The 17,543-nt window shown below is 46.2% G+C and overlaps 1 protein-coding gene across 9 annotated transcripts in view; it reads left to right on the top strand.

The window, feature by feature from the left end:
• KCNMA1 (potassium calcium-activated channel subfamily M alpha 1) overlaps positions 1 to 17,543 on the top strand; it is a 745,622-nt gene that overhangs the window by 540,475 nt on the left and 187,604 nt on the right. For all 9 annotated transcript variants that reach the window (XM_068547964.1, XM_068547957.1, XM_068547956.1 and 6 more), the window contains exons 11-14: positions 1,179 to 1,284; positions 3,031 to 3,113; positions 7,043 to 7,112; positions 13,820 to 13,975. In XM_068547964.1, the coding sequence (XP_068404065.1) occupies positions 1,179 to 1,284; positions 3,031 to 3,113; positions 7,043 to 7,112; positions 13,820 to 13,975 (415 nt within the window). The remainder of the gene's footprint in view (positions 1 to 1,178; positions 1,285 to 3,030; positions 3,114 to 7,042; positions 7,113 to 13,819; positions 13,976 to 17,543) is intronic.

The following is a 17,543-nucleotide window of genomic DNA, read 5'->3' as shown; positions in this document are numbered from 1 at the left end:
AACATGGATCCCCTGGTAACGGACTGATGTCAGTTTAATCAAGTGGCAGAATCACACGGGGCATCTGTATCGGGGAGAGATCACCACTCCTTGTATTTCCAGGGCTGGCAGGCTTCCTGAAGGAGGACTGACTTGTCATGGATCTGGAAGACTGGTTGGATTTGCACAGGCAGCTGCTTTTCTCTCACCCACTGCTTTAGTCTGAATCAACAAGCTGGCTGTTACTGCTTCAATTGCTAGGATTCACCTTTGTGTCCCCAGCATCTATCAGTGTCAGCCTTGTCGTCCATGGCCCAGTTAATTAACCTCTCAAAGCTTTGGGTTAATAACATACCTTCCTGTAGAGTTGTTTTGAGGTTTAAATGAGTTAATACTTGTCAAGTGCTTAGGATGGTGCCTGCCACATTGTAAATGCTCAAGAACATTAGTGGTTATTATCATTACTGAGTACTACATAAGTGGTAGGCAAGGGTTGATTACCTCAGTCCTTGGCACCTAGTAGGTTCTAAGTGTCATCTCCCAGTGCCTAGTACAGTACCTAGCAGAGAGTAGGTATTTTTCATCTCTGCAGAAATAATAAATGAATGAACAGGTCAACCAATGTTTTAATCCTTGCCCTGCAATGGGAAAGATGGCTGTGTAGCTCAGCACCAAGAATGATGAATAGTGTACACATGCTGAATCAAGAACGATACTGAGAGTGGATTAGCTCTGTGTATGGCTGCTCAGAGGTGACGTTTTTTTGATCCAGGCCCTGGGGAGTGAAAAGTCCATGAGGTGGAGAAGCAGGGAAAAGGCTTTTGATGGAAGGAACAGCAGGAGGCCCTGCCCGGAAGACTTTTGGCTAAGCCCTGATGTCACAGCCTCAGTTTCTCCATTCATAAAATAGGGATTCCATTCATCATGAAGTTGAAGACATTTTGCCCCATAGGCCTCAGACTCTGTAAAGGTTATGAACCTGTTCATTTTAACGTCGTACTGGTTTTGGTTTTCAGTTGGGCTGGGGTTTTACTTCTCTTGTGTGTGAGCCTCTTATTTATGGCCAGAAAGGGGGCTGCTTTGAAGGTGAAAACCTTTTTCCCATGTCTCTCTCTGTGGAAATTGGAGGGAAGGGAGGTCATGGAGACTGAATACCTGAGTCTGTTATATTAATGGCTGTTTTTTCTCTCCCTGCCCAGCATTTCCCCTAACCTGGAGCTTGAAGCTCTGTTCAAACGACATTTTACTCAGGTGGAATTTTACCAGGGTTCAGTCCTCAATCCACATGATCTTGCGAGAGTCAAGGTAAGAAGGAAGAAGTGACTTCTGCTTTTACTCCGTCTGGGGGGTGTGACTCTGTGGTGAAGGGACATGCGTCCCAGGGTGGCCAAGAGTCACCTCCATACCCCTAATGAGATAAATCAGATACTGCCGACCTTGGTATCACCCTTGCACTGGTCCCAGGACTTTGTTCTGCTGGCACATGGTGGACCACCTGTAAGCATTCCACATGTGGACTTGTTGTACATAACATGCTAGGCATCGCTGGTTGCCTCAATATCAGCACTGCTAAAGGAAGTAGACCAGTTGTATGGACTCAATATATAACATAACAATCAAGTAATTCCCATTTTGAATACTTAAATTGGACTCAGTGTAGCTCTGAAATCTGTTATTTACATCAGGAAGGAACATTAAGGATACACTATAAAATAAAGTGTACCCAAGCCATAACACATTTTGAGCTTCCTTTTTTCCCTCACCAAGGACTAAAGGTGCAAAACTAAACACTCAGGTATCTGATAGCACTTGGTAATGAGCTAATCTTTCTTTCTAGAACCTACTAAGTTAGAATCTTCTTATAAAGCACACCTAAGGCTTATAAGGGAAAGGGATACAGCAAAATGGCATCTGCTCCTTTACTCATTTCACATAGAGTTTGTAAGCACGTTCAATATTTGCACGCCAGTGGAGATAGATTAATAGTTTGAATCCACTGACATCTAAATGCTTACTGTGGTCACCACATCATGCAGTAAATAATGTAATTGCCAAACATGAATAAGCCAAAAGGATTTGGGTAAATTCTTTACTTTATGAAAGAAAGAAAACTAGAGACAATTTTTGACATACCATGGAGGAAACTGTAGCCTCCCACCAAATGCGAGAATGGTCTGTTATAAGTACAACATCCCAAGTAGGACAGACCTGAGCCAGAATGGGAATTCTTACACTTACAGAGTCCCGTTAATCTTAATATTATCCAGACCTGATCCAAGTTATGTCTAATGTGGAATCTTATGGGAACGTGGGGAAAATAGTTATTGTCTGTGGACCTGATTTAGATGCAAGCAGTTCTTTGCACCACTCCTCATCCCCTCAAAGGAATAAGTCTCTGTTAGCACATGTTTAGATAAGTCAGTAGGTTGTATTTCGAGGTCATCTGTAACACATCATTTCATACACGTAGATTTGTTTTCTTTTGAATATCTGAATGCTAATTGAATACTAAACAGTACTGAGCTGTTATCTGAGTTAGGGCTCTCATTTCCTCTTATTCCACGGTTAAGATGTGAAAAAAAGGTTAGGTGAAGGACTTTGGAGTCTAAATTTCTGAATCCCCAATGACTCAGTTCACTCGGTAGCCTGAGAGAAGAGGTTTAGCCCACCTAGCGCCATTTCCTGACTGGAAAAGTTAGGATGGTGGTGCAGATGGTGGGGAAAGGAGGTGGAGAGGGGACCGAAAGGCTTAATTAATTGTTATCTCAAGAAATCCAGAAGGCTTACATGTAAAAGGCTATGCAGAGTAAGAAGTGTAGTTACCAAGGTACACACTGTCCCCTCCAACAGCAGCAAGATGAAATGTTTATACCATAACAAGAACTTGCAACCTACACTTTTGACAAAAACTATAATCTCTCAGAATTCCTGTTTTTTTTTTCTTTCCTTGCAAAGCACCAGGTTCCCCCAGAGCTGTCGACAGAGAGGCACTGCAACCAAGCATGGCTATTTATATGTTTGTGTTCTGTGATTTTCCTTTTGGTGTCTCAGATAGAGTCAGCAGATGCGTGCCTAATCCTTGCCAATAAGTACTGCGCAGACCCCGATGCTGAAGATGCCTCCAACATCATGAGGTAACCTTGGGGAGGCGCGAAGGCTCTGGGCTGGGTGCTCTGTGGCCACTCGCTATCCTGTTGGGTCCCCTGCAGAGCACTGTCTCTGTGGGACCTTCTTTCCTCATTAGCCACCCTACAACTAGCCATCTGCATAGGCCTAGGGCAGGGTGGGGAACTGAGGCTGTGGTGCGTGCAGAGGGCAATGACACAAGGCCTCATTAACTGAAAGCTCATCCTTAAAAGATAGGAGCTCTGGGGCTCACAACCAGTCCTGGGGTGGAGGACTAGCAAAGGAAAGATAGATTTCATTGGGAGTAGGCCTGAGCTAAGGTACCATGTTCCCTGAGGGGGAGTGGGCCTGAGAGATCTGAACTGTAAACGATTTCATTCCCGGGAGACAGTTTGGAATAGCTGGAGATGTTCTTGGTTGTCATAGTTAACGGGACAGTGCTGCTCATGTCTGGTGGGTAGAGGCCGGGGTTACTGCTCAGCATCCTACAGTACACAGGACTGGCCCCCACAGCAGAGAATTAGCCGGCCCCAAGTGTCAATAGTGCCAAGGTTGAGGAGCCCCAGGTTAGAGCTTTCCAAGTGTGTCTATAGCACACATAGATGAGTATCTCCCACAAAGAGGGGTTTGTTAACCAATCAGCTTGTTTCAACCAGTTTCCCCAAATGAAATAGTTTTTTGTTTTAACTATTTTATTTATTTATTTTTGGCTGTGTTGGGTCTTCATTGCTGTGCGCGGGCTCTTCTCTAGTTGCGGCGAGCAGGGGCTACTCTTCATTGTGGCGCGCGGGCTTCTCCTGTTGGGGAGCATGGGCTCTAGGCGCGTGGGCTTCAGTAGTCGTGGCGCGCGGGCTCAGTAGTCGTGGCTCGCGGGCTCTAGAGCGCAGGCTCAGTAGTTGTGGCGCACGGGCTCAGTTGCTCCACGGCATGTGGGATCTTCCCGGACCAGGGCTCGAACCTGTGTCCCCTGCCTTGGCAGGCGGATTCCCAACCACTGTGCCACCAGGGAAGTACCCTGAAATAGTTTTCTTCACTGAATGCCTCCTCAGTGCTTTGAATACTAATATGAATTTCTAAGATAATGTGCTATAGAGAGTTTCTCAAACCTATTTGACTACAGGCCCCCTCCCCCTACTTTTTTTTTTTTTTTTTTAACAGAACATCTCCTGACGGGGCTGGGGGAGGTGGGGGTCACTCTTTGGCAAACACTGCCGAGTGCCTTTCTCGTAAATGCGCGGGGCCCATCTAAGGCCATTCTCTGGCCAGCTCCTGCTCCTTATTTTTTTCTCATTTCAGAAGAAAATTGTTCCATTTTTGTTCTTTCCATAGACCCATGGTCCAGACATCTTGGGACTATGAAATGACTAGAAAGTTAAGATATTCTGCTCCACATAGTTAAAACCCTTTTGGATTCTTGTCTCCTGCAGCATAAATTGCAGGAGGAGGGGGTAATAAAGAGAACCTTCTGGAGAGGAGATGAACCAAGAGAAAACATTTCACTCCCACTAGATTCCCAGGAACTCTTGCCTAATTGTGAACAGCCATCCTTTGGGTCTAGACCAAGATTCCCCTCTCCCTACAGCTTGGTTTACTGTGTCCTGGGGATTTACCTGAGACGGAGGGTAGGGAAGTTGCCTTTGCACCATTACGATGCTCGCATCTCCTTTGCTTTGCTTTTCCTCAGTGGCCCCAGGTGACACGAGCTTTCCCGTCAGTGAGGGGACAGAATTCCTCTGAAGCACAACCTCCGCTCAGCATCTGGTCCTTGCGTCTGGCAAGCGACATCTGGCACAGTGTTCTCTTTGTCCTCACTTTTCTCCAGCAGTATGCTTAGTGCAGTCATCTTAAGAGAGTTGATGCATGAACTCTTGTTAAGCACTGGGCTTGCCAGGCTGCAGGGAGATGGTGGAATGGGGACCTGCTTCCACACCTGAGCCTGTCCCCTAACTAGTCACAGCCCCAGCTTAGGGTGCATCAGCTGGCCCTTTCCTTGAACTAGGATTTGGATCCTTCACGTTTTTTTGTGTCATTTGAAGTGACAAAAATGTAGGTTTTCGGGAACATTATTTTCAAAATTTCAAATGGAAAACCAAAAGAAGATGAAGCTTAATGTTTTACCCCACAGAGAAATTTAGGGCTGGCACTGCCTTTTTTTTTTAAGTGAATAATTGAAATGATAATTAGCTTTGAAGTGTGCATTTCTCTTCATCACCATATTTTACTTCAGCCCTGACTACAGTAGGGTTAATATGAAGACATACAGGGTACCTGGGTGATTGGCGTGATGCCAAGGCATAAAAATGACTGAAAACGGTAGTAGCAGAAATGTGATTCAGCCATTCATTAGCGGAATCAGAACTAAGGCCCAGGGAGCAAAAGGAAATGGGAAGCTCAGGGTTAAAAGAAAGGGATCTGTCTTTCCCTTATTTGTATAATCCTCCTTTCCCCTTAGTTTAATGAGACCAATCAGCCCGTTTTGAAATTAAAATGTCAAAGATCCGTTTGAAATGAGCTAATGCAGAAAACTGGCTGATGCTGTGAACTGAATTCCGAGGGCTTGACAGAGGCTCAAAGTCCTTGAATTATAAGCAGGGGCCAACACAACACTTCTTCAAAAATAAAATGAAATCCTTCAAGCGCAAAAGCCCAGATGGGTGACTTTGTGCAGGGAGAGGCTTCCGCGCGATCCATTGCCTAAATTCGCGAGTGGTAGCTTTTCAGACAAAGCTGCTCCCCGGCTGCCTCCTCTCCACCTTTGCACGAAAAGGGATGAAGCGTAGGGCATTTCCTGGTGGGACGTTTGTGGGGTGGTCATGATCAACGCACTCGCATTTCCGATGAGGCTTAGGAGGTGGGCCTTTCGGTGGAATCGCAGTCTTTAGCCTTCCTTGTCACAGAAGGAAATGTACCGTGTCATCTCTGACAGAGTGGGTAATGACAAAAACCATAACTTGCACGTGGAGAGAGCTTTTAATGATTTCAAAGCATTTTCACATCTGGTTTTTCATGTGCAGCTCATACCAGGCCTGTGAAATACATAAAGCAGGTACCGTTGCCCCCAGTGTCCAGATGAGGAAACAGTCGCAGAGAGTCCAGGGATTTCCTGAAGGTCGCTCAGTTTGTTAGTGTAACAGCTGGGACTGGAATGCAGGTGTTTCTGTTCCTCTGCTCCGGACCCCTCCCCTTGCAGCACAGCACGTGTTGTGCGGAGCGGGAGGGAGGGTTGGAGTAGTAGGGGCTGGCAGTAGTTAATACTAAGTGGGAACTGAGAGCAGTTTGGGGGAGTTTTCCACCAGCCCATGACCTCCCCAAGGCCTTGACGCTTATCTGTAACCAGCATCAAAGTCATTGTTTAGATGCTGTGAGCTATCACAGGCTGAGTCATGGACCCCATCCTAAGAGCCCTGCTCAGAAATCATTTTTGTGACAGTGGCCATGTGTGCGTGACAATTAGGATCATTTGTCAGGCTGCTTGTATGATTTGTCACGTTGTCTCATGTTGTTAACTTGGAGAATTGGCCTCAGAGCAAATCGTTTCTGGGCTCCTCCCTAGGGTATGTGAGATGGCAAACCTCTGTTGGCCCCATGAGTTGAGCTTGTTTTATTTAGATGCCTATGTGGGCAATAAGCCCCTGACCCCTGCTCCAGAACCCCCATGCCCGGTACACACGTGCCAACACCAGGACACCATGGGGACCTCTCTCTTCTTTTATGCCTAGGACGTGGTCTGTGGCCTTTCTGTGATTTCCTTTTCACACGACCACGGGGTATGGCAGTGGAAACACAGTGTAACTTGGCCCAGTGGCTGCAACCCCTCTGAAGGTCCGGGCTGCTGGCCCTACATTCACTCCATTTGGACGTAATCAAATTAATCTTCCCATCAGACTCCAAGGGTGAGGCACACCCTGGGCTCAGCTTTTGTTCTTTTCTTTTTCAGAGTCATCTCCATAAAGAACTACCACCCGAAGATAAGAATAATCACTCAGATGCTGCAGTATCATAACAAGGTAGGGCAGTGAGAGCCTGTCCCAGGCTCAGAGGTGCACACGGGGGTCCAGGCTCTTCCCCCTTCCCAGACAGCCACACACGCATGTGCATTCATGCATGAGCACACACACCAACGCAATCCAAAGGCCTGGGTAAAGAGGCGTGGTGGGTAAAAACCTCCCTGGGACGTTTCTTCAGTCCAAACACCTCGTTTGCAGTTGGTCACTGGAGGGAAACTCCTTCACGTCTTGACTCATTTATTCAGGAAGCATCTGTTGGTTCCCTAGGTTCAGAAATATTGATGTGTCCTTAGATCCCATTCCAACAACTTCGAATTCTTACGTGCCGCACTCATTTCTTCCATCGGTATTTATTGAATACTACTATGTGGTCAACACTAGGCCTCACCCACACCCCCCAGCCCCGGTGGACATAGTGAAGCCCTGTTCTGTGCCTTCAGGGATTTTGCAGTCAAGGTGTGGAGTGTCCCAGGCAAGTGAGAGCACTTTTCTGTCTGAGACCAGGTGAACTTGGCGGGACAGACCACGCGCTGGGTGGAGAACGTGGAAAACCGCATCCTCAAATTCAAGATGAGAATTTGCACCGTTGAATTTAGGAAAATAGTTCGCTATCCAGAGATTAAACATAAAGGAATTTTCCTAGTGTTACGGTTTACAGGGAGATCAGGAAGAAAACAAACGTTGGAATCTGTGCTGCTTCCCTGGTGATTACTTCTCCGTAAACCAGAGTCCTGTCTCTCATTCAAAGGCAATGTTCCTTTGCTCGGCCATCAGTAGACTCCCAGGAAAACAGCTTTGGGGGAGGGAAGGTGGCACCTCTCTGTGTTTGATATGGAACCAGTTATGAGAGACCAGAGGCTGCTCAGTACCTGCCACCAGGTGTCCTGTCTGGACAGAATCACTCCCTGCTGGGTTGTGAGTGAGCGTGTGTCCCATCTTATGGGCCGTATTCCCTACGAAATAGGCAGTCAGGTGACCCAGAGGGGACTCCCTTCTGCCAAATGCGCCGGTGCCATGCCATTATTTCTTAATTGCTGGCAAGCGCTGCCCCATTTCGCTGTGTGGAAGCCCATCGGAGGCGTCGTTTACTGTGGAGCCTGCTGTCGGTTTCTGGGCTGCCGCTCGGGCTGCCGCCCACCGCCCACTGCTGCCCAGCCCTCCCAGGTGGCTCCACTGCAGGCTGTGCCATGCTCCAGCCAGTGGGTTGGGTGGTGGGCACCCAAGGTCACAGTGTCCTGTTTGTCTCTGGAAACCCCAGGACAGTGAAGAGAGAAAGTGAGGGTATTGGTAACTCACCGGCATCAATCTGGAGAAGTTCTTTGGACAGCAGCCCCTGTAGGTGGAGGTGAATTTTAGGAGCAAGGCTGTGGCCGGTGACAGCTCCCGAGGCAAGGAACTCTCCCTCTTTCCTTTGTGATTTGAAATTTCATTTAGTGTGGGAGTGCTTTAAGCTGTTGTTTAGATTTGGGGCTGAATTTAGATTGAATAGGAAAATTAATGTTGTATGTTTAGAAAGGGATGTCAGTTCCTTTTTTTCTCCTTCCAATGAGTGCTAATGCAGCATCTTCAAGGAATTAAGGAGGATTTCAGCTCTGTGATTCTTGTCAAACTCAGAAGTAGTTCCACGGACCTAGGATCCAGATGGCACTGGTCAGTATTCACACGATCACAGCAAGCTGATCATAGCAAGCTTGAACATCTTTCACAAACCTCTGCCTTATCATTATTCAAAAACAGTGATGAAGACATCAACCGACCCATGATTATTTGCTTAAAACGCATTTTGTTTAGAACCACCCCGATCTATTTGGGTTTCAGAGTTAGGAAAAGTCGCTTATGAGACTTTGTCCTTATAAGATGTGTGAGAGTGAAAGGGACATAGTGACTTTGTTACAGGGCTCTTTATCATTTCATTTTTCTCTTGCAGAGAAAGAACAGGAAGTCCCCTGGTCATTATTTGTCATCTCATTCCTTGAGAACTGCAAATAGACATTCTTCACCTTGCTTTACAATTTTGCTGTTTTGTTTTTTTTTTAACATTTTTATTGGAGTATAATTGCTTTACAATGGTGTGTTACTTTCTGCTTTATAACAAAGTGAATCAGTTATACATATACATATATCCCCATATCTCTTGCCTCTTGCATCTCCCTCCCTCCCACCCTCCCTATCGCACCCTTCTGGCTGGTCACAAAGCACCGAGCTGATCTCCCTGTGCTATGCAGCTGCTTCCCACTAGCTATCTATTTTACATTTGGTAGTGTATATATGTCCATGCCACTCTCTCACTTCGTCTCAGCTTCCCCTTCCCCTTCCCCGTATCCTCAAGTCCATTCTCTAGTAGGTCTGCGTCTTTATTCCCGTCTTGCTCCTAGGTTCTTCATGACCTTTTTTTTTTTTTTTTTTTTTTTTTAGATTCCATATATATGTGTTAGCATATGGTATTTGTTTTTCTCTTTCTGACTTACTTACTTCACTCTGTATGACAGACTCTAGGTCCATCCACCTCACTACAAATAACTCAATTTCGTTTCTTTTTATGGCTGAGTAATATTCCATTGTATATATGTGCCACATCTTCTTTATCCATTCATCTGTCGGTGGACACTTAGGTTGCTTCCATGTCCTGGCTATTGTAAATAGTGCTGCAATGAACATTGTGGTACATGACTCTTTTTGAATTATGGTTTTCTCAGGGTGTATGCCCAGTAGTGGGATTGCTGGGTCGTATGGTAGTTCTATTTTTAGTTTTTTAAGGAACCTCCATACTGTTCTCCATAGTGGCTGTATCAATTTACATTCCCACCAACAGTGCAAGAGGGTTCCCTTTTCTCCACACCCTCTCCAGCATTTATTGTTTGCAGATTTTTTCATGATGGCCATTCTGACCGGTGTGAGATGATACTGCATTGTAGTTTTGATTTAATTTTGCTGTTTTTTTTTAAGATCTTCCGGTCTACCCTTACGATATTATTTTTCTTCCTCTCTTGGCACTTTCTCTGTACCCATGACTAGATGCCCAGAGATCTCCATCCATTAAAACTTGCTTTCAGGAAAGAACCTGGTACATGCATGTACACTTATATCACTGTCAGCATATTCCAAAGGATAGTTAATTCCATAACTGGATATCAGATTTAAAAGATAAAGAATTTCAATCCCCCGTGACCTAATGATGGTGCTATTCTAGGACCTAGAGGGATGTAGCGAAGCTGTCTTCTTTCTCTCCATATAAAACTCCTTCTGAGTTTGTCATCGTAATAATCTCAGACATTTGTGTCATATTTTATGGTTTTGAAAGAGCTTTGACATCCATTATTCCATTTAGTCCGCATTTGACCATCTGTGCATTTTAGTATCCCAGGGTGACTGCAGACCGTGGGTCTAAGCTCTGTCTCAGACAGAGCGTCTCTGGTGGGTACAACTCACGGTCACTTGGCAGCCAGTGAGCTAAGAGACAGAACTGCCAACTGCCACCTTCTCATTCAGTAGAGCCACAGGCTGTTGAGCCAAACTGTGGTTCCTCTGAGTAGGACTTACAGAAGGATGGAGGTTCTCCAAAGTGGATCTGCTTACCCCCATGAGAATTCAGGGAGAGAAACACTCAGCCTCACCATCTCCCAGCCTGGAAAGGAGACAGCACAGGGCATTGTCTGCTTTGAGTGCAGATGGCTTAAAACTCTTGAAGGAAAGAATGCTTTGGGACATCTTGGAAAAGTTCACTCTTGATGACTTAGCTGTTAGTGGACTTCTAAAATGTTCCCAGCAGACTCTACAGAAAGAGGTTTTTGTCTCTGACCTGAAGCCAAGTCCCAGTGGCCAAATGGAGATGCAAGTTCTTTGAGCTTTCTCACTGTAAACCCTTACACTTGAGCAGAAGTGTTGAAGTGTTTTCTCTGAGATGACCTTCTGTCTTCCTCATTGCAGCTTCCCTAAATTTGCATGTGTAGTGAGAGGTGGCACTGGGGCTGGAATTCATCTCTCTTGGTTTCCGGGACAGCCTGTTTTCACGTTCCTTTCGCCTCAAACAGAGGGAAGCCCCAGTCCTGTTCGTCCTGCCTTAGCAGGGCTGGTTCTCCAGATGAGAGAGGATTTGCCTCTAGACTCCTATGTAGTAATGCTGGCATCTTCCACTGGACACTGGACCCAAAGTTCCCTCAAATGAAAAAGGACAGAGTTGCCAGAAACGAACAAGTTGAGTTCCTGGGTCAGTCACCCGTCTTTGTTTGGTGCACACAGACCTTCCAGCCTTTGGCATGTCCCTTGTGGCTCCCTACCCCGCGATTGGAAAAGGTACAGTGGCCAAAAGAGGAGGCTGAGAAATGAAACGAACTTGACTTTTCTGTGTAATAACATGTAAAATATGTCTAAGGAACTCAATACCAGATGGGTACATGAGGGACCCAAGACATAAAATCCTGGACTTCATACCCTGGATGGCATATGGGGATGCGAGAAACCATCTTAAAAAGATTCGTTTGTTTGTTTATTTGAAGTTGCCGTGAAGGTTACATAGTGTCTGTCTGGGGCTTGGACCACCCAAATCTCCTTTCACACTTGATGATTTACTTGTCCATGACTTAGATTTAATTTCTCCTCATTCTTCTCAGATGACGTCCATGCAAATGAGTATGTCTCCACTTAGCCTGATGTATTCCCTACGACGCCAGGGAAGTAAAGGGGGAAAGTGCCCTTCTTAAGCCAGTGAGGGGTAGGGAGAGAAATGGGATAAAGAGCAGGGCTAATTGCTGGAATTGAGTCTATGATGTGGGAAGGCCTCTGATACTCAGCTTGACAGAAATTCCCATCTGCTACTGCCCACACATGGGACTATTTTAACAGCTCTCATCAGGGAGAATCTTCCAGTAGTAAACACGGCCGGGTTAGGATTCACAAGATTGTTACAGAACAGGATTTTGCAAGAGGGAATTTCACAAGAGTGGTATTTCTGAAAGCCAAGCACGGAGCCATTGGACTTGGTCTTGGCTCCACAGTGGAGTCTTCCATCTCCTCCTAGCAGCACACCTGTCGTATATTGTCCTGCATATATACCTCCTTGCTGCTCCTTGTGTTTGCTGATATGTGGAGAGGAACAGTAATTTCAGGGTCACAGAGTCTTGGCATTAGCAGGAGCCTCGAAGGGCTCTGATTCAGCCTCCCGTGCAAAGCAACAGTCTACCTACTGAGACTTGGAGAAACGCGCACTGAGTTTTAGGGAAAAAGACCTTGCATTTCTGGAGGCAGCTTTCTCCATTTTTTAGACAAATTACATCCTTAGAGATTTCCTTTATAAAACAAGCTTAAAAAGTGCTTTCTTGTAATATACACCAGTCATTCCTAATTCTGGCACTTGGAACAAAGCAAGACAGGTCTAATCTCTCCTCATCACAGCAGCACCTGAGGTGTTCCCAGGTGACTATCCTGTCTCCCTGGAGGAGTGGCCCTTCTTCAGACCAAATGCTGCTGGCTCTCTTAACTGTTCCTCCAAAGATGTTTTCTAGAACCCACGTCTCCTCTTATGCTTGTCATATTTCTCTGGGAGTTATTCAGTTATCAATTTCCCTTTTAAAATCTGACTGTCACAACTAGATCAAGTGCCAGGGAGCTAGCCTGACCAGTTCACAACAGAAGGAAACCTTTGTATTTCCCATGATCTGAAGACCATTTCTAACAAGGTAGTGCTGGTTTTTTCTGTAATCTGTCACGAGATTGACTTCTTTTGGGGAGCTTTGGTTACCCACACAAAAGGGTTTTTTTTTTTTTTTTCTTGTTTTTTTTTTTTTCCTGTCCCCTCATGTCTGCTGCCAAGTAAGGGCTTCACATTTTGGATTTAAACAATTGATTTTTTTCTTTTAACCTAAATGCTGTATTTGATATTAAGTTCTTTTAAATATTTTCTGGTTGATTTTTGCCCATTTTTCCAACTCTGGAGAACTTTCGAACCTTGATTCTTTCATCCACTGTATCATCTCTGACTCTCTGCTTCCTGCCACTTAAAAATAATTGGATGAACATGCCTCTGGGTCCTCATCGCAGGGTCTGACCTCACTGTTGAATAGGATCAGTCCATCTGCAAGAGATTGTAACACATCTCCACTGTGACGTGCCAGATGATTTAGGGCAGTGCTTCTTGAAATGTGGTTCCTAGCTCAGCAGCTCGGCGTCACCTCGGAACTAGTGAGAAATGCAAATTCTCCAGCCTTACCCTCCCCGCAAAGAATCGAGGCCCAACAATTTGCGTTAGTATAAAACCCTTCAGGTGATTCTGATGCCCACTCAAACTTGGGAGCCATGGAGCAGGAGTCCTGGGAAGGCGGACAAAAAACGACATCTAAAATACCCAGGCGTCTGGCAGCCTTAAGGTTTTTTGAGGAGCCAATTTAGAGCAACCTAGCCAGACATCCTAGTAGCACGGGCTGACGTGTCTGTCACAAGAGGAAGTTCCCTCTGGACTCTATTTGGCTCGATGACAAACCCAAGGGGAGGACTTGGGCTTGGTGGGTACAGAAGCAATGTTCCAGAGAGACTGAAGTCTGATGAACAGAAGAGGTGAATAAAAAGCAGGAAACACCGGACCCAGGCAAGGGAAAGGAAGGCTGAGTCTGGGTGACCCTGAGCTGTTGGGCAATGCTGCATTTCCCAGAGGAGATTTTAACCAATTGAACATTTAACGAAGAAAGGTCTCATACCTGTTTTTGTTTCCGCAGGCCCATCTGCTAAACATCCCAAGCTGGAATTGGAAAGAGGGGGATGATGCAATCTGCCTCGCAGAGCTGAAGCTGGGGTTCATCGCCCAGAGCTGCCTGGCTCAAGGCCTCTCCACCATGCTTGCCAACCTCTTCTCCATGAGGTCATTCATAAAGGTAACGTCTCGTCCTATTAGAGCACATTAGCCCCGGATTCAATTTGTCGTGGGGTTGAGTAGAGAGCACAGCTTAAACTCAAAACAGATCGGCGGGCTTTAACCACTTTGGTTAAGGAGAAGTTCCTTGTTACAGATTTGGGCACGAGGCCAGCTTCTTTCAAAATTATGTTTTTATTTTTATTTAGCACATCCACGGCCATTAAATGATTGTTCAAAGCACAATCCTCTCTTTTTTTTAGATAAACCACATGTTTATCTATCAACAAAGTCTCCACTGTTAAAACAAAACTATGATTTATATACATTCCATATGGCACCAGAGCGCCTAAAGAAAAGAATTATCCTTTTGCTCTTTTACATCAAGTGGCTGGTGGACCTCTCACTGTGCAGAGAAATGCAGACCATGTGTTTGTGCCGAAGCCCAAACCCTAACAACATAATTCATTTATTTATTTCTGCACAATCAAGGAGGCCAGCGGGGCTGACATGCCATGGTTGTTTGAATGGAGAGTCAAAGGAGGAACTAACTGAGTCGTGGGCAGCGGGGCCCTTTACACCGTGAGACAGGCAGTCTGGATGTGCTCATCCCCCGGTCAGCGAGTCACCCCACAGGGCTGGCTGCTCAGCCCCTCCAAAGTGGCCCCTGCCCACTGGACCAACTCAGACAAAGAAGGACCCAACTCTGTCCTCATAGGCCAGGCCAGGAGTGTTTCCAGGACATCAGGTTGAGGGTCCAGGACCCTACTAAGAGGGCTTTTGGAGCTCTTAGTGATGACACCAGTCCTTTTCCTTGGATTGCTCAGCCTAGACAGTCAAGGTAGCAAACCGGTGCAGTAAATCCTGTCTCGTTTGGGCCTCCCTGATTTGGCGTTGGTGGCCATTAGCTCAGGATCTGGCCTTATATTCCCCTCTCTGTTATTCATTTATTTACTTTCCCCTTCCGGAATTACTGGTGGTTGAGGTGGGAAATGAGTGGGTCACCGGGAGACCCTGCAGAGGGGCCAGAAACTCTGAAGTCGAAGGTGTGAGATCTCCAGCCTTTTGCTGCCATTGTTGCTGTGTCCACCACCGGCAGTAAGTTATTCGGTGAGGTTGAGGAAATGGCCCTGGATACAGTGAGAGGGATGCGTGGGAAGGATGAAGGTGCAGGTGATGAACTAATAACTCCATGTCAGGGCTCACCCTTGGCATCCATAAGCTGTGTGACTTAGAACAGGATTTCTTTCTAGGTCCTCACCCTCTGTACCCACCTCATTTACATTATTTAGCCAATTTATAGTTAACATTACTCTACGTAAAAGAACAAATCGTTTTGGAGTCCGTTCAATCACTTTAGCAATGGATGCCTTGAGTAAAAAATTCTTTACTTACTATATGCCCAAAGACCTCGACTCCGCAGAACTCCTGGCTCAGACCCAGCTCACAAATAAGGATATGGCTTTCCTTTAAATGGCTTCTTTAATCCAGGCTGGCTGTCCCCTGCCTGGATACAGCTGAATGTAGGCAAAAGGAGGCGGCAGGAAGGTCTTTGTGGCTGGACTTAGAGACAAGCCCGAAAACCAGAGGCAGCCTGGTGTCTCCCAGGGCTCTTAATGTTCAACACAAGGAGCCCAGACCAGGATAAAGGACTGTCACCAAGAGAGCTCCTCTGGCTCGTCCAGCCAAGCTCCGGGGGTTTCTTCCAGCAGGGGATTACCCACAGGACCAGCACATGTCTGAGGACTTGGGCTGTGCTTCCTGGTGTTGATGAACATGGCCTTGGCAGGGCCCCACCACACATGGGGCACTTGACATGCGTATGTTTTGATTTTGTGCTGCCTGCCTGGAAACTAGAGCTGCCTGTCAAGAAAATTAATAAAATGGATGTGACGCTGATTCTTCAGTGTTATTACCAGCAGGGAGAAAGAACCTCTGTCCAACTTGCCTCAAGACCCTGAAGGGCCTCACCTCTGCAGCCAAGGACGTTCCCCTCCAGCCCAGCTAATCCCACTGCCAAGTTCCTGTTTAGGAGGGCCTGTGGGAGAGGCCCAGCCAGGCCCTGGTGTAACTCAAAACACATTTCCCTCCCAGGGTTATGTTACCATGTTATTTCTGTCCGGGACCAACTCCTCCATGTTTGGAGGTGGCTCTCTGAATATGGCCTTTTGACATTCAGGTGATCTTTGTGTTGGAATTTGCTAAGGCACATGACCTGGAAATAACAAGGCTTCCCTTCATATTTTTTTTTTTCATTTGAGATAGAGACAGTTGAAAGCGCGTGCTCCCCATTCTGTCGTGTCCTCTTTGTGCTCTCCAAATCCCAGACCCTTGTCTCTTTTAGGTCATAATAAACCCCATAATGATGCTCTCCTTGGCATGTTTTATATATTAGCTCCCATTCCAGGGATCACAGAGCCTTTACTTATTTTTATTTGGGGGTGTTGAATGGAAAAGGGAATCTATACATGGATAACTGTTTGCAGAAATGGCTTCCTCCCCCACTGTCCCCTACAATGTGTCCTACAGCAGGGAATTCATCAGCACTTCCCTGGGGACAGGCAGGCCTGTTTGGATGGAAAGAGGTGGGATGAGGCTTTGGCAGCATCTGGTCCCTTGAGAACGCTTAGTGTTTCTGGAAGCCAAAGGTGGAGTGTGAGGTCATCTTCTCCCTGGCCCTGGGCAGGTATGATACCTGTTCTTTACTCCTAGAGAATACATGGTACTCTGCCCCCGCTGAAAGAAGAAAGAACAAGACTGAAACAGGGATGATATATCACAGTGACTGTCCACCAGCATGAGACCAAAAAGCCAAGACTGTCAGTGAGGGTGATAAGGTTCTATGAAAGAGAGAGGGACTACTGATACATGAAAGCTACCAGAGAGACCCAGCCCTGAGGTACCAGGAAATACGCGGGAGCACCTGTTTATCCTTTCAGCATGGTCACTTATGCCCCAGGGCGCCAAGCCATTGCCCCTGAAAGCCTAGCTCTGAATTGATCTAAACTTTTTGGGAATCTATTTATAATTTTAGCCCACATCTTTGGGGGGTAATGATTTCCTTAAGTTTCCTTAAGAATTCCTAATTACTATTAAAGACTTGTTTCTGGCTATTTGTCCTTTGCTCCACTTAACCTTCAAGACGTGACCTGTGCAGTTTCTGGTGTTCTGGGGTTTGTTTAACAAATCCATGCTAACCTTACAACCAGTACCTTTATGAAAGAGGCTCAGGCTGGCCACTCAGGGGTTCTGTGACCCAGCAGCTTGTTGCTCATGAAACAGGTGAAGCATTTTGTCCAGCAGCACCCAGCTCTCGCCCTTGAATGCCTTGAAGGAGTGCAGGCAAATGCCCTGATTCCTGTGACTTGTCAACGTCTACGTTATCAACCAGGCCCAGAACATCCTGTTCATTGACCGATATCTGATCTCCTACCACCCGCCTGTCAGGTTCAAGTGAGAATCTTCCTAATGTCTTCTGGAAAGACCAAGACAGGAACTTATTTAGCCTATCAGCCATTGCCTCATCCATGAATAAGTGGCCACATGTATCTCTCCTTGGCATCCTCACTTGCATGTAATTTAAGATCCAC

This window comes from Eschrichtius robustus, chromosome 7, assembly GCF_028021215.1.
Source record: "Eschrichtius robustus isolate mEscRob2 chromosome 7, mEscRob2.pri, whole genome shotgun sequence".
NCBI lineage: Eukaryota > Metazoa > Chordata > Mammalia > Artiodactyla > Eschrichtiidae > Eschrichtius > Eschrichtius robustus.
Note: the sequence above shows the minus strand (reverse complement) of the source record. Positions and strands in the feature narration are given on the sequence as shown.